Source organism: Parambassis ranga, chromosome 6, assembly GCF_900634625.1.
Source record: "Parambassis ranga chromosome 6, fParRan2.1, whole genome shotgun sequence".
NCBI classification, from domain to species: domain Eukaryota; kingdom Metazoa; phylum Chordata; class Actinopteri; family Ambassidae; genus Parambassis; species Parambassis ranga.
In genome coordinates, this window is record NC_041027.1 from 3,019,379 (window position 1) to 3,041,320 (window position 21,942).

The 21,942-nt window shown below is 40.5% G+C and overlaps 2 protein-coding genes across 4 annotated transcripts; both read right to left on the reverse strand.

Moving 5' to 3' along the window:
- Nucleotides 1–744: 744 nt before the first annotated feature.
- On the reverse strand, nt 745–10,284 carry wfdc1 (WAP four-disulfide core domain 1). Of its 2 annotated transcripts, none has more exons than XM_028408000.1 (6): nt 9,786–10,284; nt 3,611–3,806; nt 3,386–3,469; nt 3,171–3,311; nt 2,104–2,154; nt 745–2,008 (listed from the first exon to the last, which is right to left on the reverse strand). In XM_028408000.1, exons 1-6 carry the CDS (start codon nt 9,879–9,881, stop codon nt 1,950–1,952), a joined length of 627 nt encoding a protein of 208 aa, XP_028263801.1. In that variant the 5' UTR covers nt 9,882–10,284; the 3' UTR covers nt 745–1,949. The 2 variants fall into 2 exon arrangements, with proteins under 2 accessions (XP_028263801.1, XP_028263802.1); XM_028408001.1 differs by having other exon boundaries at nt 3,142–3,311.
- A 5,195-nt stretch (nt 10,285–15,479) lies between these two features.
- Nucleotides 15,480–20,932, reverse strand: LOC114437630 (monocarboxylate transporter 2). Of its 2 annotated transcripts, none has more exons than XM_028408442.1 (6): nt 20,806–20,932; nt 19,483–19,746; nt 19,009–19,152; nt 18,262–18,929; nt 17,911–18,151; nt 15,480–16,019 (listed from the first exon to the last, which is right to left on the reverse strand). In XM_028408442.1, exons 2-6 carry the CDS (start codon nt 19,718–19,720, stop codon nt 15,817–15,819), a joined length of 1,494 nt encoding a protein of 497 aa, XP_028264243.1. In that variant the 5' UTR covers nt 19,721–19,746; nt 20,806–20,932; the 3' UTR covers nt 15,480–15,816. The 2 variants fall into 2 exon arrangements, with proteins under 2 accessions (XP_028264243.1, XP_028264242.1); XM_028408441.1 differs by lacking the exon at nt 20,806–20,932 and adding an exon at nt 20,132–20,242.
- Nucleotides 20,933–21,942: the final 1,010 nt, after the last annotated feature.

A 21,942-nucleotide genomic window follows, 5' to 3' on the forward strand; every position in this document is an offset into this window, starting at 1 on the left:
GAAAACTTACACCTGCCTACCGGTACAGACACAGACACCGCCTCACACAACTACCCTCTCCAGATGACGTCTGCTCCAAGTTAAACTATAAAAACAACTTCTAAAGTAGACAAAAATCCACTGAAGATTAAATCAAAACACACTGTTACACATAAAGTTGAATAAAATATTATTGTACCTCTTGTGATAAAATGATTGTGACAATGTGATGATTCTTTTTTTGATCTCTCAAACACATCACAATGAAAATTAAAATAGCAATAAAAAGAGGAATGTGTAAAACAACATTAAATCCAGCTATGTGTTGTTATAATGACACATATAGAAGTAGGATTACATTTTGTCCTATATATCTCTGTAACCCTAATGACTTGAGATTAACCTGAATTTGATGTGGAACAGGAGCATGTGTTTCTGTCCAGCAGGGGGAGATGTTGTGCCGACCATCCTAGATAAAAAAAAACAGTAACAAGTAAAAAAACTAGAAATAATCCCACAGCAAAAGCAATGACCTAATGTGTACTCCTTAATGCCTTGCAGGCAATGTATTCACTTCCTGCCATTGTATATTGTGTGAAGTTAAGGTGTGATGTGCCTCGTACAGGGTTGACAGGTGTAGAGATAGACTTGGGTTCATCTCTTTTGTTGCTGCTGCTTTGTGTGTGGCCTTCTGCAGCTAAAACAGAAATGACAAATCTGAGTTCAATAATGTTTATTTAGATTGAACAAGGCATCAATGCAGCACCAGTCAGAGAGCAACATTCAGACATCACTTTTGTTTCTGCACCTTTGATTCACATCTTCAGCTTATTATGTGACATTTCAGACAATTATGTGACAACAATTAACCAGAGCACCATCTGAGCTGAGACCACTTAAAGCAGCTCAGGATTGTTAAAAGCAAAGAAGGATCTGTACTGCACCAGGGATCATCACTGATCACTTTATAAACACACTGGATTATGTTGTTTCTCAGATAATTTAGTCTCCAGATGACTCACACACTCAAACATTATATAACACTTGAATAATTGCACTAAACTGGCTGATATTTGTTGCATAATGTGCTACATTAAAAGCATCAGTTTATCACATTTATTCCAGGAAATTAACTCCAGACATGATTGATCTTAGAGGACACACACACACACCATAAACTATTACATTTAATAGCTTTTAACGAAGTCACTGTCAGCATCTGTTGGCTAGAAACCGTCACAATCATATGGTATTCATTCTTTTAATTATAGTTATTAGTTGGAATATTAAATCACTTTTGGATGTATTTCAATGGGTGCAACCAATACACCTGGGGTTTCTCTTCTTTGTCACAAAACTTTCCAGATTTTAGAAGAAGAATTTCAAACAAAGGCTGCCACATGTTCTTGATTTTCTCTGCTGACCAGCTTTGAGGTTAGAGAGCACGCCTGTGCGTGTGAATAACGAAGAGTTTTGAGAGCTAGAGGGTTGTAAAGAAATGAAAAAAAAAGCTAGAGGCTTCTTATTTCCTATGAGATTTTGAACAGCTTTGGTGCACAACCAGCTCTTCCTCATCTCTTCCTCTGCTCCACCATCAACACCACTCTCCTTCCTTTGCCAGACACCAGAAAGGGACAGACCTAAAGCACTTATTTCTTTGGCTGCACACTGTAGGTGCATCAGACTCGTCTCCCTGAGGAATGCAGGGAGAAGCCTCAAGACGAGGCTTGTAAAGTGGAGGTAGCAGCTGTGAGTGTATTTTAAAAAAAAAAGGTCATCTCTGATCCTGGTTCAGGTGCGAGCAGATCGAACAGCACTGGTTATGGTGATGTCTGAGCTTGTACATAGAAATGGTCATAGCTGAGACTGAGGTCACATTGATCTGACAGCAGATGTAACAAAAATATTAGGCTTTGTCCAAAGGAAGATACAGGTTACTTCTTATAGGTCAAAGTGGCTGAAAACAAATCTCATCCCAGGTGCTTGTGATGATGCTTTTCGTAGCCTACTGCATTATTAGAACCGGTACCTGTTAGAAGAAAAAGCCATCTTAATGCCAGATACTGTATCATGTTCAATAGTACGGCTTTGAGCTCTACTTATAAGTCTACTTATGTTACTTACCTAAGTAGTCCTTGTAGTCTTTGAAGTATTTGTGCCTCAAGCCACGTCCATCTGTGAATAAAAGTATCAAAACAAGATAAAAAAAAACTTCTCAGATGTGACTATAATACCCATTATTCCTTGAATAACTGTTTAAGGCACAATGACAGCTATACTAAGGTCAGGTTCTCATCATTAAATAATTAGTTTAATAATTCTGCCAACAGCTTCAACCACACATCAACAGTTCATCTTGTGGCACTGCACTCATTTGCCAGGTCACTCTAGTTTGCATATATTTTCAGACTAAAAAGAAACTTGGCAACTACACATCATGTAACCTGCCAAGAGATATCAGGCCAGACTCAAGACAGCTGCTGGCACAGTTCAACATCCTGCCCCTGCCCTGTGGTGCTTTATAAGCAAGAGGCCTGGATCTAAAACATATCACACTCAGCTATAAATAAGTCAAGAGATGAATCCTACACTCCAAAAAATCATTTGTTGGGGCAACATAAAAAAAATTATGGAAAGTATTTTCACCCAATTATAACATGCTAATTTAGCAAGAAATTGTTTTGTTGAGTGATATAAATGTAAATATGCTGGGTCAACATAATTTGTTTGTGTTACTGTGACTTAATTAGAAAGGGTAAATCCAACATTAACTTTTAAAGTTTATTTCAACTTAAGCCTCCTTGAGGCTTTGTAAATCAAATCAGGAGAAGGCTTAAAACTTCACAAGGCTTCATCCACCTATCTCCAATAATAAAAATCCAATATGTATCAATTTTGCCGCAACTGGAAAAGAACCTTTCCACCAGTACCAGTACGTCATATAACTAAGTGCTGCCACCTAGAGTTAGGCATATAGGTTTTAGATTGGTGACTATGCGATTTACTCAACATTGTTGTGTTGAATGTACTTAATTGGTTTGTGTTGGTTTAACAAGTATACATTTTAAGTTACACTGACTAAATTGGGTTACGTTTTAAAGCCAAACACAAAAATGTTAAGTAAATTACACATAATTACATTTACTTGATCCAACAACTCACAGAGTTCAGTTTTTTGAGTGTAGCCATACCAGAGTTGCCACGTTGCTTGATGCACTGTCCCCGGTTAGGGATGCCAGCAGCAGGGTTTCCTGGGTTGATAATGTGGCACTCATAGCCTGTAGGACAATGGAGAGGTTCGTCTCCATCCTCAGTTGTGCTGCAGGCCTCAGCTAAGAGAGGGAAACGTACAATTATCCCATTTTTCTTGCTGACCTTACTTGACTGTTCAGCTGTGCATACTCACCTTGCAGAACCTCTTCAGGCCCATCTAGCAGCCAACCGTTACCCCCCAACCACCGAGGCTTGGGTTGCACCAGCCAGTCCAGCACTGTCCCGAACACACACATAATATAATATATTCAATCCAATATTATAATACACATAATGTTATTAACTCTATGAATGTCAGCATGTATTTTCACTCTCTGGCTGTGTTCAGATCCATACACAGACTGCTGGTTTTGCTGACCTGGTGGTGGCTGAACAGACTCCAAGCAGGCGTAGATGCAGCCATTGTAGCAGCAACGTTTATGGCGCTCGCACTCTGAGTCTGAGCGGCAGCCCGGCACCTCACAGGCTCGTTCTGGGAGCATCTGGGGAGGCGGGGGACACCGGTCGTTCTTTTGATGCTGTGTGGACTGAGGGTGGTTTGGGTACTCATAGTCCTGAAGAAAGAGAAAGAGGCAAATGTATGAAGTCTCAATATGAATGTGGAGGTTGTTCATTGTCTCTAAACAGAAGTTTAAAATAAAATAAACACACAAACAAATCGTAATGATGTAAATATTAAATTCTACATTATTGGCATTTTCCAACCACCAGAGGGAAGCAATGATGCTGTGTGGCCACATATTTGTACAGTGGAGCGCAGACAGTGAAGGTTGATTTTAGTATGCATGCCTGGTTGTGACCGTCTTGACCTGGATTTGGAAGGTGATTCACTGTGGGAACAAATACTTCCCTGGAGGGCGAAAGTAGGCCACTAGACCCTCAGCCAAGCAAAGATGCACTTCAAACACTCAAAGTGTAGGCCTACACGCACGAAATACAACACACCGTCCTTTCCACTGCAGCTTAGAAGATCTGTAATTACACACTTTGCAGAGGTTAGTGTAAGTTTAATAAAAGCTACAGGCCGGGCACAGATTCATGGCTTCAGAGCAGAAAATGTGTGGGGGCTTGGTTTAGTAATTTACACAAGGGTATCAAGTTTCATGCATTTTGTGCCACACCATGAGCAGCCCTTCATTGTCTTGGATACACAAGGGAAGTATTACAATGAAATCCCAAGAAGCACAGCTGCCCTTGACTAAACATTAACTCTCATATTTTCTCACACACTGAATTTACTTTAATGGAACAAACCACACAGTGATCATATTTCCAAATATTCAGTCTTTTTCACTTTGGACACTATTGGCCATTGTTAAGGGTCTGTAGGCCTTCTAATTCCTTATCTGCTTATTACTTTTCCACTCTGCTAGAACAACACAAATCTTTTTTACCACTTTCTGGTCTTATTTAGAAAAATGTTGTCTGTGTGTTTTAAAAACCCCACTGTGACAATCAATGGTCATTTTTTCTTTCTTTCTAATCTTTTAAAAATCACGTGGGCACATTTCTGTGACTCTTTTATGGTGTTAAAGCAAAAGAGAGAGAACATTTTCCTACACTAGATTTGTAATTAGATAATTAGTTTGGGGGTTGCACATGATCATTAAAACTGTGCTGTTTATTTGGCAGGCTTTCTGACTGCTCCTCCAAATGGAGCAGAAAAACAAAAGCAAATGTTTGGCGCTGACGCTGGTATCACACACTTTAAACACACATTAATTCGTTGTGGCAGCTGCGAACTTAGTGTGTGGACTGTTGGTTATTTTGGGTGGTGGGAGTGGATTTACACCATGGAGCGATGGAGGGAACAATTGTTTGGCTCGGTCTCAGCTCATAAAAGTTAAGCTCTGGGTCTTTTAGTTTTGAAAGCTGGCTTTGAATGCAAAGAACCTTAAACATTTCCTAAATATCCCTATTTAAACTTGTGATTAACTGTTTTGGTCATATGGAGCAGGAGTGTAGATTTGCTTTTGACATTGGTGGGGACATAATGGAATTTAACCCTTTCTGCACCCAATAAGAATCTGTTTTTTAAGGAAGGGATCAAATTATTGGTGGGGACGCATCCCCTCCGTCCATGCTAAAACTACGCCCTTGATATTGAGACAAACTGATTGTTCTCATCAGCATTATTGATTGATTAAATCAAGCTAGCAAACACGACGAAGCACAGAGAAGCTATAAACAGCAGGAGCTGGTGGAGACCAAACGGAGATTAAATAAGAACACATAATGAGCTTACATTAATGAGATGGATGTATAATTTGAAGGTGGTTTTCTTTTTTTACTTTGAAAGCAAAATGCTAGAAACTGCACAATCAGACTGCATTTGCAATTCATTTACCCTTGTTTGTTGGTTGTTGTTGTTCACATGTGGACAAATTCTCAGGAAATGCCTGAAATATCCAAGGCCCCAGGTAAAAAAAGAAAAGCAGGAAGGCCTGTGTGGTGTGTGTGTATGCCTGCCAGTGTAAAGTGACTCAGTAACTACTTGATCAGAACATCAGCTTTAAGACATACAATGTACAGTTCGAGTGGAGTTCAGTTTTTTTCTTGCCTGTTTATAGCTCCACAGAAACCAACTGGCCACCAGTTTACAAGGCTGTGCCAGAGAAAAGCTTACACTTCTGCTTTGAAGGTGAAACAAACACATTTTGGTGCCACTAAGGATGACCCAACCCCCCCTTTTTAAGTCCGAGTCCATGTTGACTTCCATGGTAACACACAACAATTATTGCCAAATAACCAAAAAAAGAATGAAAAAGAGAGGCAGCTACATTGGTCCAGTCCTGGTATAATTAGGTCTATGAATGAGTACTACAAAGGCTGCTGTGATTGGATAATGACATAACGACTACTGCTGTCTCCTCTTGTCTCATATCCGATCTGTTCTCAGTGTCTCCTTTACAGAAGGTCAAGCGTACCCTTCCTGTTTATACAACTGTGTGCATAAATTGTGAGCTTGTGTGTATACACACTGTTCACTGAACACTGTACATTGCAATAAGTATTTAATTCTTAATGTGTGTGATGTGATCCTCCTACCAAGGCAGGACTGGGCTAACAAGCTGCTGCTTTTCACCTTTTACTGCTTCACTTTGAGGGCTCATCTTGTGCTTTTCATCTTATATATTCCAGAAGGGCCTCCATGCTCTACATCCTGAGCTCCATCACACAATCCTGCACACATCTCTCTGATGTTCCACATTGTTTGTTTACACTTCTGTCTGCTCTCCCATAGAGACGCTGCCAGCGGGCATGTGTGATGTTCATGTCTATCTGCGGGCATATTCTCTGTGTCTGTATCATTCTATCTCTCTTCTGCCTTGATATTTTCTCTCCCTTTCATTTCCTATTGTCGGTGTTGAAAAGCAGTAGCATGGCGGTGGCTGCAATGTTTGATCTTAGCTGCTCATCTTCTGTATCTTTAGTTTTCCCCCATCTCTCCTTTAAATACTGTTGCTCTGTGGTTCATGGGGAGCTTGTGGGAAGAAGCCACTAGAGACCCTGTCTGTTTCTGTAAGTGAACAGATGAGACCGTTTGTGCTTCCATATAGAGATCTGAGACAGATACTAAGATTTCCTTTGTGATTGGATATATACACACAGACACAGAAACACATGCCATTTCTCAGACATAAAACACTGCAGTGTCAAGGGTGTGTACACATATGCATAAACTGTGTTCTGTCATTTAAGTGTCAGCTTAAGATAGAACCCACAGCAGCACCGGTCTGGTTAGCTTTTCAAATGTCAAGACTAATTTCCTGTCTCTGTACCAGCAGTCAGTTTGACAGAAAAATCGATAGACATGTAAACAGATAGAGGCAGTCAGAAATGTGAGTCATGATGAATGATGTGAAGACATGCCGACAGAGAAACAGATCGAGACACAGCTGGGAAACGCAATCCTTGAACACACTAGCAGAGCAACAACCTTGAAATGCAGACGAACAGACTGAACCAATATGAGGTGTGTGGTTTACACAACAGGACAGAGGTAGACCACCTGTGAATGCAGCTAATTAGTGTGGGGAAACAGTTTGAAATATCATCTGCTACTTTAGCAGGGGAGGCCACAATACAGGGGTAGCAAGCATTTTATGTTCTTGCTGTGTGTATGTGAAGCTATGGAACAGTGTGTGTGTGTAATATCTGCTTCACTGTTAAATCCAGTAATGTGCTGCTGACCAGCAGGCCCACATCATCTGACTGGGATTAGTCCAGTTTAGAGCTGCAGACACCAGTTCACAATACTACTAGTTAATTAGATGGCTGATGACTACAATCTTTACAGAGAGAGCAATATTTACTAAATGTAAATATTTATAAAGAGTAATGACAGAAAAGTATCCTAGGTTATGGGAGGCATGTTACCAATTTTTTTAAATCTTTAATCACTGCTTACAAATCCCCCTCAGTGTAAAAGCTGCATGTAGTATATCTGTTTTGTTTTACCTTATGGCCCCCAAGCCCAGTCAGCCAGACCAAGAACAGGAAGTACAAGTGTTTCTTTGGGGCCTCTGTCTTTAATACAAGGTGCTGTCAGAATTGTCCACATCACATCAGATAAATGAAACTGTAAAGATTTATGTTGCTTGTGTCAGACACGGTTTGTGCACACTGACATGCTCAGGCAGATGTCCAAGTCAGAGGGTGTTATGGCTGTAAGAGACTAAACAATCTAGATTTCTCTCTCTCTCTCTCTCTCTCTCTCTCTCTCTCTGTAGTTTCCCACTATTACCATTAATGTTTATTACCTCAAATAACACCTATTATGTCCTTTCAGTTACAAAAGAGATGTATGTGTGTGTTTCTCCAAATGATACTATGACAAAAAAAGTTAAAGCAAAGCCAACAAACACACTATAGCTATAATTTAAAATGTAGATTTCATAATCCAGGGACTGTGTGCTTTTCCTGCAAGGTGTCAAGGAATATTGAAAAAGACTGAGAGAACAACAGTGTAAAACATAAGTATCAATGTGCTGGTGGCCTTTGGTGTGTTACAAATCTACCATTTTTATTCTCAGGATGTTATACAGTGCGGCGTCTATGTGTGATACTCAGTGACTATAATTTGTCTTTCTGCACTGGTGTTATGAATGAGGCAGAGGGTGTGTGTGGGAGAGAAAAAAATGTAAAGATTGAAAGATAGAGATTAAAAGGTTCAGGGGAAAGAGACAAATTCCGTCTGCACAGCCCTCTCAGCATGTTCCAATTACAGCAGCTTTGAAGCAGAGTCCAGCAAGACGGTGCTTTTGGCCCATCCTGAGAGCAGGAGGAGACAAGAGAAAGACATTTGAAAAGAGGGTAAAACAGAGGGTGGTACGCTGAGAGAGGCGCAAGCAGGGCAGAGAGAGGGTGGAGTGATTTTATGTGAGACAAAGGCTGAGCATGAGAGAGCGAAAGGAAGGCCAATGAGTGCATAAACAAGTCAGAAAGTGAGAACATTGAAGCATGAAAGGTTGTAGAGAGGAGGAAGAGAGAAAGAGAGGAGAAGGCAGCATGCTACACTGAGGCCTTGTTAGAGATCAGCTACACTGAGCTGAGCTAACAAGCAGAGGCCTGGTCTCCAAGTTCAGTTCCTGCCCTAATAATCCACACACCAACAAGTGATAGACATCCCATGCCCTTTAATTACTCATATGGAAACCTGAATATCAGCGACTTCTTCTGACCTGTGACTTTCAGTTGCTCAGCAAAACAAAAAACTCACCTGTCCAAGTACAGGTTTCATGCTTCAAAATCAAAGCGTATCAACTCCCACAATTCTATTCTTTTCTTCACTCTACTCCTCTTCCTCGTGGATTATGAGAAGAATGTGCAAAGAGTATTATCAGAGCATTATCACATATTACAAGTATTTTCACACCATTGAAACTGAGCTAACTGTGTCCCACACTTTTGGGGGTGAAATATTATGATTAATATACAGCTGACACATTCAGGCCTACACAGGCTAGAATTTCCTTGTAATGCTGAATCAGTGACACGGAGCTCAGGGATGTGCTCAAGTAGAGCACCCCCAAATCCGATTTAATTATACGTATGTACGATAAATATAAGGTTGCAGCTAACAGCTGTCAGCTATGTTTATAGTTATTGTTCCTGGCCTAGAAAAAGTCGTTATGTTCTGACTGTGAACATCTTGAACAATGCCTGGTTAATTATTTAGCTTTACAATTCTTGGTTTTCTTACTGGATGCTTTTCCTTTTTCTCCTTTCTATATTCTGAGCTAAACAATAATAACTGCATATAACTGCAAAGACTTTCCTTTTAACTCTTTAAAGTGTCCCTTAACTTTGAGTAAATGTGTTCATTATGTCTCAGGTCAGCTCAACCACCTCTCAACTCAGCCCCAAAACTGCCCTGACTGTGTGAAGCACCTCTCAGTAACAGAGCCAGTATTGTGCTGTGAGCTTTCACCCACTTCCACCTTAGAGGATATTCTAAAAACCACCATTAAACAGAGACAAACAAAGAAGTTGCTAAAAGAAGTTAATAAAGGTGATGTTAACAACCCCACCTTATGGTTGAGTCCTCTTTTCCTGATTCTTCTGGCATCACTTCCTGTGGAAAGGACCAACAGGGACAGCAGCAGCACCACCGAAGAGTCCGGCATGGTCTGTGATCAGCACCTTAACCCCAGTCCCTTGCAGCAGATCCCTCTTTCTCCTCCCTTTCTTTATAGAGGTTTTTTCCCACTTCGCCTCACTCCAGAGTTTTAAGTCAGAATTTAGCCACCAGTTGTCTGTTGCGTTGCTTTCCAGCTGAGATAGCAACTCTCGGGTGCTCATGTGAAGCCAGAGATTACACAAGCCCTCTCCCTCCAATAGGACCTGCCTTTATATCTGCCTGAGGAAAAGAGCAGAATGACAGAGTAGGGGAAAGGAAGGGGGAAGAACGGAGGGGATGAATAGAGGCAGTGAATGGAAGAAACAGAGGAAAGAGAATACAGTTAAGGGAGTGAAAAAAGGAAGGCAAGGGGAGAAACTGCAGCTGTCTGTGCATCAGTTGTTGCAAGTTGAAGCTGTCTGCGGGCACAGCGAGCGCACATGTCTCTGGGAGAAAGGAGGGGAGGTGAAAGGAGGGAGGGGAGAGTGTGGAGAGGGCAGAGTGTGTGAGACCTCCCCCTTGCCCCCTCGCCGCATCTTACAGCACATCTGGTGATCTTTATGTAAATTTGACAGAGTTGTGTCACTGTGCAATCAGGTCATATTTTATATTCTGAGGTTTTACTCTTTGTGTGTGTTGTGTTTTAGAAGGGGGAATAAATGCCTTTGCCAAGCATGGGCTTTGGGAAATATTTGACTGCAAGTGTGGAGTTCCAGCTTGCATTTTAACTATTACCTGCCCAGCACATGTGTTCCTGATGTTTCTCAAGGACAGGGTACGCCTGAGTTACAGTACATGACAGTGTGAAATACATAAAAAACCTGTGTATGTGTGTGAATACACATAGTCCAGTTTGGTTTGTATGTTTGGAGGGGATGCAGTATGATTTCACACAGAATGAAAGCATGTGCTGTGTTTTAGGGAAAGGGGGCCTCTCTGTCTCTTTCTTGTGCTTCACTGGTCCTTTTTTTTCCACATTTCTCCCAAGTTGCACCCTCTGTAAGTAGGACACCCGTCTCACCCCCACCGAACTTACCACTGGACCTTTCCTCCCTGTCTATCCCCTCCTTTTGCTCTATTCTAAGTGTCTTGTGCTGAAAGAGAGAAAGAATGCTAAGCCTGCACAAATCTCAGTCATTATTAGTTTTACAGGAGCAGGGCTCATGTCACTGGGAGGCCCCGGCTTCACTTACACAAAAGACAGAGCAAAGAGAAAAAGGGAGTGCAGAAAGGGGGGGCATAGAGATAGTGGGAAGAGACTGCATGAATGAATGTGTGAGAAAGTCACAGAGAGGTGAACCTGTCCATGACTAAAGACTTGTATACATTGGTGTAAATATGCATTTAGGAGAAATAACACAATTACTAGCTACATAAGATGCAGTTTACAGTAACAGGGTCACTACACTAAACAATAAATCGTGTTCTGAAAGAGTAGGTCAAATGGAAGAAATTAATATAAACACAGATTCTGATCCTGTATTTAGGGGCTATTTTGTAATGTTCTGATTCAGAAAAAAATATGTTATGTATGTTATATGTATGTTAATATTGAAAATAATTCACTCACTTCCACTTGTTACCATCACACTAACCAGATCAACTATCCACACAATGCTCACAGCCCTTCTGGCCTGGCTGGAGACAAGAAGTGTTTACCAGTTCAAACCATTGTGGTAAGATATCCTTGTATTAGATCAATTAAAACAACCCTCTTCATTTCCTTTTTAGGCAATATCAAATCGTCATGAAATTGTTCTTTTAGAAAGAGATCTTTCTTTTAGGAAATGATACACTTGCTGCTCGGGTAATACTGTGTGTTTGATTTGAGGCCTGCCTGGTATGCTGCAGTGGAATGGAATTTAGCTGCCCAGTTTACAGCAGCAGACGGTGTAGTTTTGTTCCCAGACGTGTTCTCACATACATTATCCATGGAATCACCCTGGAATTTAAAGCACAGAAGAATATAAAAAAAAATAACAATTCATGGACAGGATATGGGCTGACTCCAAACATCAAATGAAACAAAACACAGTGTTAGTGCTGTATGTGAGACAGAAATTAGACATGGAGAGAGAGAGAGAGAGAGAGAGCGAGAGAGGAAGGAAAACCTCAGTGATAAAGTGTGCTGATGTACAATCACTCCACTGGAAACAGAAATTCCTTTCATGTGCAGGGAAATATGCGTTGTAGCTCTTTCTGCAGGCGGGAAAGTCTGCACGTCTCAGGGGAATTCATATCACATGCGCCTACTCTCTGATGGTCAAGATTAATTCCAGTCTGATTCATGGTGTAATATTTCGTAGCTGTCCAGAGACAGATCCGGCTGAGCAGACAGGGCAGCTCCTCAGTCACAAGTGATGTTTATATGGGACCAGTGAGTATGAATATATACAAGCCAAAAAGGAATATGCCTGGCATATGTGTCATAATGATGGCCAGCTTAAGCATCTGGAGGGAATATGTGAGCTTTCAGGACTAACTGAAGTTTATGCAAAACGATTTGTTGTGTTGATACTCTGTGGTTTTTGTCTGTGTACACAAGACATTTACAAGGTGCAATATGTATACACTGTATTTACTGTATCTCTGTCTGAGTGTATACACCTGAAATTAAAATGGTCAGAGAATCATTCTTCATTAATGTTTAAATGTTTAAAAAACTGTTTTTTAGCTTAGCATGGAGCTCTTCCTTTGCTACCTCACAACAATGGCACCCAGCTACACTGCTGGCGAGCTAACAGGTCACTTATCATTTTAGTGTCACTTTAACGTCCATTGGCTACTCTGGTGGGCTGCAGTTGTGTCAGTGTGCTCAAGCCTGAAGCAGAAGCCTGTCGAAGTCATTCATCCCAAATTGTGGTTGTCAGCTGGGTCAGAGTTCACCCAGAAAGGTGGGGGGGGGGGGGTCAGCTGTGATTGGTTGGTTTGAACCAGGCTGCTGGGTTTGGACAGGACACAAAGTGACACTTATACAATTCATGTATAACGCACTTCTAAATAATGCCTCCTTCTGTATTTTTTCCTGAGTTGATTTAAGTTTGCATTAGTGTTGTGCTTTTTGCACATCTTCTGAGACATTTATGGCACTTTGACTCATGCAGTTCATTGAAAATCCTTTTTATATATATCATATATCATATGATATCATATATAATATGGATGCCTGCACAATAACAATGTTGTGGCTTTTGTGTGATTTATTTGATCATAAAGGGACAAGGAGAGAGGGACGCCATCACTTTATGAGACTATCAAACAGATACATCAGCACAGAAACTGAAAAGTTTTCACATGGGTAATATCCAATTACAGTCTGCAGGAGTCTGTGTGATACCAAAACACATATTTCTACTGTCTGCGGTTGCTGTGTGATTTTTATAAGTGTGTGAGACACAGCGATAGATAGGGTCTTGATGAGTGGAAGTGTGGGTTGGCACAGCATGAAGGTAAAAAGAAAGAAAACAGGAGAGGTGCAGATAAAAAGAGAGGAAGTGTCAAAAAAAGCATTCACACAGTCCAATCCAGCATCATCAGAAAGGCTTTGTGTTTACTTTGTGTCATTGTCAAAATGAAAGTTGGACAGAATTTCATCAGAGCACATTCTTGGCAGCTCAGCTTGTTTAATTATAGTCTAGAAAAATCAGTCAGATTGCCCCAAATACACATATGTCACTTCATGACAGCTCAGATCAGCATCGAGACAGGAAACTGTCCATCTTTGTGCCAGTTAAGAATTTCAGGAGTAAAATCAGGAGGTGGAAGTCTGGTTAACCCTTCATAGCTGTAGTAATCAGTTTTCATCAGCCAGCATGTCCCTGCAGTCATGCCTGTGTTAGCTGCTCCTCTTTCATGATTGTTTTATTCTTGTATTATTATTCTGTCCTCTAATGTCTCAAAGAGCACAGTCTGCCTGTACTCAGCTGGCTCTGAGGGTTTACCCAGTATACTGTAATTGCTTCTTTTCTGTCTCCTCTTTCTTCACAGTTTTAGGTTTCCTTCTTTGTATTTTTCTTTTTCATCTTTCTCCAAACTGGTTTCTTATCCTCCCTCTCTGATTTCTGCTTCTGATTTTTTTCAGCTCTCTTATTCTGCTACTAAACATTGCAACTCAGGTAGCTCTGCAGCATTCCTCAACATGACCCGGAGGTCAGGGGAAAAAAAAGGGAAAACTATTTCAGCTGTTTCTATAGCGACCCTGAGCCCAGGGGTTCCAGTGTGGGGTCAAAGTGACAAAGAGGCGTTTCAGTTAAGTCCTGTTAGACTTCAAGACTTCAGCTTTGTTTTCTGCTTTATTGTAATTGATGTGGAAGGATCAAATGTATATTCTAACTGCTCTCCCTCTCTTTCAGACATGCATTTAGGCCAGAGATAAAAACATGGTTTATTGATCTGATTGGCAGATGATACACAGTCAGTGAATGGTCATTTATCACCTGTATTTGATGATGATTTGGTGGTATTAGGACACAGACTAGTATAATTTTGGTACAGTCCCGTGATCATAGTGTAAAGACAATCTTCATGTCAACATATATATGCAGTGTAACTACACATAACTGTTTTGTGTATTGTTCAGATGAACTTTATATTTTCTACTAGCCATTTAAGCCTGCAGTAACCTTTTCCTGATAGCCTCTTCACTTTCTTGGCAGCCTGCCACCACACACTGTGTGTCTGTGTGAGTGTGTGTGTTTGGTTTTCATGTAGAGCTCCTATGAAACATGGATTATGTCTTTGTTCCTGTCTAAAAGATCAAAGATATGTGGTATTTTGTCACCAGCTCTCTTGTTGTGGCAAGTTTTCTTTTGCGCAGTCCTTTTCCTTGGTGTGTGTGTGTGTGAGTTGTGTGAGTGTGTTGGTAGTATGTCTTTCAGTCTGTGGGGGGATTTCAGTGTGGGCCTCTGTTTGTAAACCCTCCTTTGGAGTTTGTTATTGCAGGTTTATGGAGAGTGACATGTTTATGTACACTCCTCACTGTATATTTGCATTATTCTAGGTTGAAGATGTTTATGTGTAGCCGATGTTGTTTTGGGGTTTTGAAAGCTGGTTTTCTCTGTGATTAAAGATACCAAACACTGTGCAGAAGAGAACATTGGAAAAGCTTTTCTGTGCTGTGATTCAGGCTGCAATGACAAACTTAAAGTCATTCTTTAAATTATTTTCAGCTAATTTTATTGTTTCAGCAGTGTATTTGTGCTTTTAGAGCTGTACATCTTTTTAGTGCTGTAATCTTCTTTGGTTTGATACAGTATATTATATTAGCATTTTTCAGCTTGATCTTTTGGTTGTCAAGATTGCAATATTAGTATCTTTTCACTAGAGGGAGCCATGGTCAAAATTTAATTTGATAACTCAGCAAACAGGCAAAGCCTTCAGCAACAACTGAACAAGTTTTTGTTAGTATATCTTTCTACTAGAAAAAAACATTTAGTCTGTTTAGTCGAGGATCTGTAGTTTCCTTTTTGCATTTTATATATGGGCGTTTTCTGTGTTCAAATGACCCATAAAGAGGAAAAGTCCCCTCCTTTGTAATGGACTACATGGATCTTATTTTGGAACAAAAAGGGCACCAAATGGCTCTCACATTGAAACTAAGCCAGAGCAGTGCAAATAGTAGGAATAGTTAAAAAACAAGTCTGGGTGGGGGAAGTCAAGTATAGTGCTGTAAGAGCTAACATTACATTGTCACACACAATGTGTTTATGTTTATGACAAACTGCTTTCATCACTTACAAGTAAACTGTCAAACATATTACTAAATACATGGCACAGTTCATTTAGAATCAAAGTCTTACTTGCTTTAACCACTCTCTATATAGTATCAAATGGATAGATGGATCTTAGTATTTCCTAGCAGTAAATACTTTCTATGGTATGATGTGATAAAAACAACATAAATCCATCAGCGCTTTTAAAAAAAATAGAAACATGTCTGTTGTTCATGTCATATCCTCCTCTTTTTCTTCAGCTTTTTCACACTGCTGCATTTTGTCCCTGTGCTCAGGCTGGTTGTTGGCGGCTGCGCCCCGCATCTTTCGGTTCATCTGATGGAGGAGGAGCAAGAATAAGGCAGAGACAATAAGAGCCACTCCTGCCATGAGGAAACCTGTCCCATAATCTCTCATCTTGTCAATGAAGAATCCTGAAAGGAAAAGTATTGGTTCATGAACGGGCCAACAGACTGAGGCGGAGATAAGGAGTGGATTGAAGATAAAAATTAATCCTAATGCAGCAATGCCATAGGATTAATAACGTAATTAGAATGCTTTGATGCAACCTCAATATCCATCAACTATCAGGTCTTCAAAGTATTAAAAGTGCTCTAGGAATGGTAAATAAGTTAGAAATAGTCTGTGTCAGACCGGGCAAGTTGAGTTAAAAATAGGACACCACCGGCTATATCTGTATCTGCTTCACTTCAATTAGCATTTAACTTTATATGAGGTCAGCTTCAGCCGTTAGCACTTTCCTTAATTTAACATTTGTATGTGGCAGCATTGCTTTAATACTAATTTGTTTTTCAGCAATATAACACTGAGAAGGAAGAAAGTGTTTTCTAATACATGATCCACCCAGTAACACTGGACTTCACTCTGTTTCTAATGGGGGAAAAAAGGAATATCTGAGTTCTTTGGAATTTAGATAGGACTAAGAGTCACACTTCAATAATTCAAATTGTTCTCTCTATCTATATATATTTTGCCTCCCAGTCAGTCTTTGTGGAAATCCATAAATGCCATCTTATGAACCATCCAGACTATAATTATGTAGTTGTGTTTTGTTTTCCACTCTGCTGGAGAGGTTTCCCCAGCTGATTTATTGCTGGATAGGCGCTTTTTGGCAGGGGTGTCTGTGTCTGAAGGTGCCAACTCGTGCTGGGTGCTTTTCAGGCTGTATTTACTGCTATAGTTAGGAGCTATGTGTGAATTTGGGTCATAACCTAAGCAATCAGGTTAAAAAGGCCACTAATTTGTAAGACCATGGCCAAGAGTGCCAGGGGAAGATAATTGCAGGCAGATGGTCTGTGTACAGCTAACATATCTATATACTGTATATCTATATACATCCTGCCCCCAGTACATATGCACCATAGTCACATGCATGCACTGTAAATGTACACCATTTCAACCACCTCACAAAAATCAAACACTACTGTCCTTTTGTAGAGGTAAGACACATTAGGCAGTAGTAAGACTTTTAGTAGACACACAATTACACACAATCAGCTTTAAGCAAAAAAAGCTAAAAATGACTGTATGTTTATGTGCTGATCATTATTTTGCACTGACTTAATAATGTTGCAATATGAGCCTTGTGTTTGTGATATGTTACTGTATATCACCACAAGTTCAACAAACACAATCCTATTGGACATTTGTAAAATAAGCTGACTTTCACCACTCAACTTTTTTTTTGCTATTACACAGCTGCTCTGACATTCTGTAGGACACAGTGTATGAAAATGTCACAAGTCAGCAGGGGAGAAACTCCATTTTCCAGGAAAAAGAAGAATACTTGGAAAGCAATCAGCCATGAAATTAACACAACCATAAAGCATCATGATGCTTTAATATTTTACCCAATTGCTGTCTGAATATAAAAATCTGAGATCCTGTGGGATAGTAAAAAAAAAATCCATGATTAACTGAAGGGTGGTGCTGCATGTCAGAAGGGTATCAAAATCTCATTTTGTTTGAATGAGGCTCACTGGGATGTACTTTCAATGCAGAATGGTGTATAAGCACTATTGTGGAAGCCTTAAGAACTGCACCAAGAAATCGACCCACCACCCTGTAACCTTGAGATTTTTCGAAAGCTCTGCAAATAGAAAAATACATAAAGCCTGCCTTAATTTTATGCAGTTCTAGTAAACTCCATGCTCTGTGCAAATTCATGTTTATTTCTAGCTTGCTGCTGCCACTGTGGGATGAATCACAGGGAATTCTGCAGCAACTACTCAACACTGAGATCCATTTCCTTTTGATATGCACAGTAGATTCACTCTGTTTTTGCAGTTGACTATCAAAGCTTACCAGCAATGGGCGGTCCAAGCAGGCCTCCACTGCTTCGTATGAGCATGAAAAATCCCAGCGCACTTCCAAGCCTCTGGACGCCCACCACTTCAGCAAGCACAGTGATGTGGATGGAGACTGTGGCTCCGTACACCAGGCCGTAAGCTGCACTAAAAGCAGCCAGCTCTGGGAACGAGGAGGCCAGTGGGCATAGGAGTAACACAGTGCCGAGCAGAATTACTGTGGCTGTCAGCTGCTGCACCTGGTTGGAGGAAACAAAGGAGACAGAACGTATTAGCTGTTGTCGTTTGAAATTTCAATTTCAATGAGTAGCAAACAATGTGACACATTTAACATGTAACACTGACATACCGTCTCTACTAGTTTCTGGTTTGCAACCCAACCAAAAAACACCCTTCCAAACAAGTCCAACACTGCAGAGATGGACATAAGAGCAGCTGCCTGGTACTCCTCAATCCCCTTACTGCGAGCATATGGAACCAGGAACAGACCTGGGGCAAAGAAACCCAGGGCTGCAAACACCCCAAACATAGAGTAGACCATGAAACGAGCATTTGTGATGAGGGTGTAATCTACATAGTGAAGGATTTTAGTCCTTAGTTCTGCCCCCTTAGTCCTCCTGTTGGTTAAATTAGGTTTCTCCTCAATGTCTTCATCACATGCATTAATTGTCAACTGATCTGCCATCTCATTTTGTCCTTCTCCTTCTTTTGAAATCACTTCTAGGGACAGGCCTTCCTCCTCTGCTTTGCTCTTACTGACAGGAGTAACATCTCTGGTGGCTTCCATGGGTCTCAGCAGGGCCCCACACACACACAGGTTAAGCTGCAGACCACCTAAGATCAGCAAAGCACCCCTCCAGGAGAAGATGTCTATCAATAACTGGAGGAGTGGTGTGAGGACAAAGGTGAAGATGCACTCTCCAGAGCTTGCCAAGGCATTTGCCACGGGACGCCTCTTCTCAAAGTACAAACCCAGCATGGTCACTGTGGGAGTCCAAGTTAAAGCATAACCAAAACCTACATTCAACACAAAAAGACAATGTCACTCTCTGTATTTTAGCATTAAGTTTGTGTGTGTGTGCTTTCAATTACTAACCATTTAGGAACCCCACTGTTAGGTAGAGGTCAGCCAGGTTACGAGCAAAAGCCCCTAAAACAACTCCTCCACTGCATATCAGTCCACCAGCTATCACCACAGAACGGTGGCTGTAGCCAGCGCTCAGGGCTGATGCAACTGGAGCTGCAGGAGAACACACAAAACATGCCTATAAAAACATGTAAATCCATTCAGGTCGGCTGCAGTATGAAGTCCATAGATGGTATTATGCCATTTATTTTGTAAATGGTGAATAGCAAACACAGTGTAATATTATCCCCCACTGTCTGTGTAAACCATCACAACAAAGTACTCGCAATTAGATCCTATTGTACTTTCCTAATGGTTTAAGTACCATTTCTGAGATGTCTGAGAGAGCCATCTAGTGGTAAGAAGTCTGCACCAGTGCTGAATTATCTAAGAAAAAGCTATGAACCTGCATAAAATAGAACAAAAGAAACTGGTGATAGTTACCCACAATATGAATAGTGGCCACAGCAATGGAGGTAATCCATGATGTTCCTGTTGCTGTGGTTTCAAAGTATTGGTGTATCTCTACATAGAATACACCAAAGGCCTTAATGACCCCAAAGGTCAGACCAAAGACAAGGAAGCACGAGAGCAGGATGAACCAGGCGTAGCCACTGTCAGGGGCTGCTGATGGTGGTGTCACAGCTACTCTTCTTCTCTGAGCCTTCACTGGAGACTCCATGTTGGGCTGCAGCAATGCTCAAACACCTAAGGAAGTACAAGGATGCCATGTTATTATTATCATTTTTCAGTCTTATTTTATCTTTATTTTTATTGTCATCGGCAAAGAATAAGAACTGATCCATTTCCTCTATGTTTGGTTCTTGTGCTTTTAGCTATTTATTAATGAAGAGACACCCCCCCAGGTTTTCTTTTTCTAATTTAAGTCTACCTAAGGATATTTACACAATAAATTGTTCATTCTAGCAAACAATATTGATTAATCATTACACTGCATGTAGTAATGTCAGAGCTTTTTGCAGTGCACTTATCAGAACACTTGCAATGGAGCTTAATTCTTGAGAAATACATCATGAAGCTTTTAACCATCTATTTTCCAATATGCATTTTTGCTTGTATGTTAGGAGCTTACTGTATATAGGCTTTATCTGTAGCGGAGAGCTCGGAGGGAGGGATGGATTAATCCATATCTGCTACAGTGTCTTCTTTATGAGCCATGCATGACTTCTTTCTAATGAATCTGCCACGAACTAAACATAAAACAGCAGTTGGCCCAGAATGGAGATCACTCTTCCTTTATGTTTCCTGGTACTGAAAATTCTGTTCTTGGATTAGATGTTTCAAAGGTAAACCTATCCATATTAAAGTGGTAGATCATTTACTGAATGAACAAAGGTCCCTCTCATAAACGTTGAATAACCTTTAAGAAATAGTAACTAAATACTACATTTACAGTATTTAGTCAAGACTAGCAAAGACAACAAATGCCATTGTAAAAAATGTGTTATGTCTTTTGGCTACAGGCCATGAAGGCAGATCAGATTTACCATGCATGATAGGATTTAACTCACTTCCTATTTGTGTTGATCAAAAATGTGTAATACATGTAGTAAAACAACGCGTCGGAGTGCTGATTACAAAGGATTTTTCAATCATTTTAATTATGGAGACTACCCACATTCTGTGTGCTCTGACTTAAAAGAGGTCAGACCTAAATCTGGATCATGACCCCAAATGCTCCCAATACAAATCACAGTGAAGCAAAGCAAAATCCACAGTCTGTGTCACAGACTCAAACGGTCTTACCTGTTATGATCAGTATGAAGCCATCTCATGCTCTTTCTGTAGGCAGCAAACTGTGCAACATACCTGGACTGAGGATCAGAAAGTGCAGGGTTAAAGCATGGAAATGAAAGACACAGGTAGGAGAGGAAGGGGGACAACAAAGAGATTAAAAAAACATGTGCAGCGAAATGTTGATGATCACATGTGAGCAGCTAACCAGGCACACATAGGTCAAGTTTTATCAGTTGTTTTGTAAATTTGTGTACGGAAGAGGATTAGGGCCACTCAAAACAAAAGGTCGTGACTTTATTCTCAGAATTCAGAGATTCTGAAGAAAAGTCAGAATTCTCAGAATAAAGCCTTGTGTGTGACCTTTTGTTTTTTTCTTGTTTTTTTCCAGTGAATCCTCTTCCGTACTTGTGCGTATCTGTGCGCAGGTGTGTTAATCCTATTACCACCAATAAGAAAAGAAGCAGGTCTGAGCCAGGAATGTGATCTTATCATGCACTTGACACAATCACTTCCTCTTCTCGTTGTAGCCTGTTAAGGTGACGACTTACATTTTTTTCCCACACATTTGTAGTAAAAACAAGGATTTAGGGAGGTCACCACTCATGCGCTTAAAGTCCAGTCTGCTCTGATTGGCCAGTTCAATGACGTAAGCAGGCACTGCCATTATTCTGACTCAGCACTGCAGAGACACCAAAGACACTCCATTCGCTGATAACACACACATTATGCATGACAATGGAATGATGGTGCATACTCTGCCAAAAGTACAGAATACACCTTTATGTATCTGAGATTCGTTTGGCATACTGTGTTTTTATATTCTGTTGTTTTATGTCTTTATAAACAGAAAACACATCAGACAGGACACTCAGTGAAATCATATATTAGGATTATGCCAAAGTTCACAAAGCCATACATATTTACACACCCATCTCCTATAAACCAAAATCAAAATAATTGCCAATCCAAACAAAATTTCGGTCGCGTTCAGCAGCCTCCTAGTGTTTTTTTGTGGATTATCTTGTTTGACCAGTGTGGTCAAACAAAGATAATCCACAAAAAAACACGAGAAAAAAAGGTAAACACAAAAGAGTGACTGCTTTCCCTTCTGGTATACCAGCAAAACAAAAAACGAACAAAAGAAAA

What these genes read in the sequence shown, in the direction of transcription:
- LOC114437630 (XM_028408442.1), bottom strand. Translation starts at nt 19,720, where the DNA reads ATGGAGTCTCCAGTGAAGGCTCAGAGAAGAAGAGTAGCTGTGACACCA. An exon ending in GGCCACTATTCATATTGTGG is followed by an intron (nt 19,153 to 19,482) that starts GTAACTATCACC and finishes GTTCTCCTGCAG; the next exon opens with CTCCAGTTGCATCAGCCCTG. An exon ending in AACAGTGGGGTTCCTAAATG is followed by an intron (nt 18,930 to 19,008) that starts GTTAGTAATTGA and finishes TGTTGAATGTAG; the next exon opens with GTTTTGGTTATGCTTTAACT.
- wfdc1 (XM_028408000.1), bottom strand. Translation starts at nt 9,881, where the DNA reads ATGCCGGACTCTTCGGTGGTGCTGCTGCTGTCCCTGTTGGTCCTTTCC. An exon ending in GCCTGAAGAGGTTCTGCAAG is followed by an intron (nt 3,312 to 3,385) that starts GTGAGTATGCAC and finishes TCCCTCTCTTAG; the next exon opens with CTGAGGCCTGCAGCACAACT. An exon ending in AGACTACAAGGACTACTTAG is followed by an intron (nt 2,009 to 2,103) that starts GTAAGTAACATA and finishes TTCTTCTAACAG; the next exon opens with GTACCGGTTCTAATAATGCA.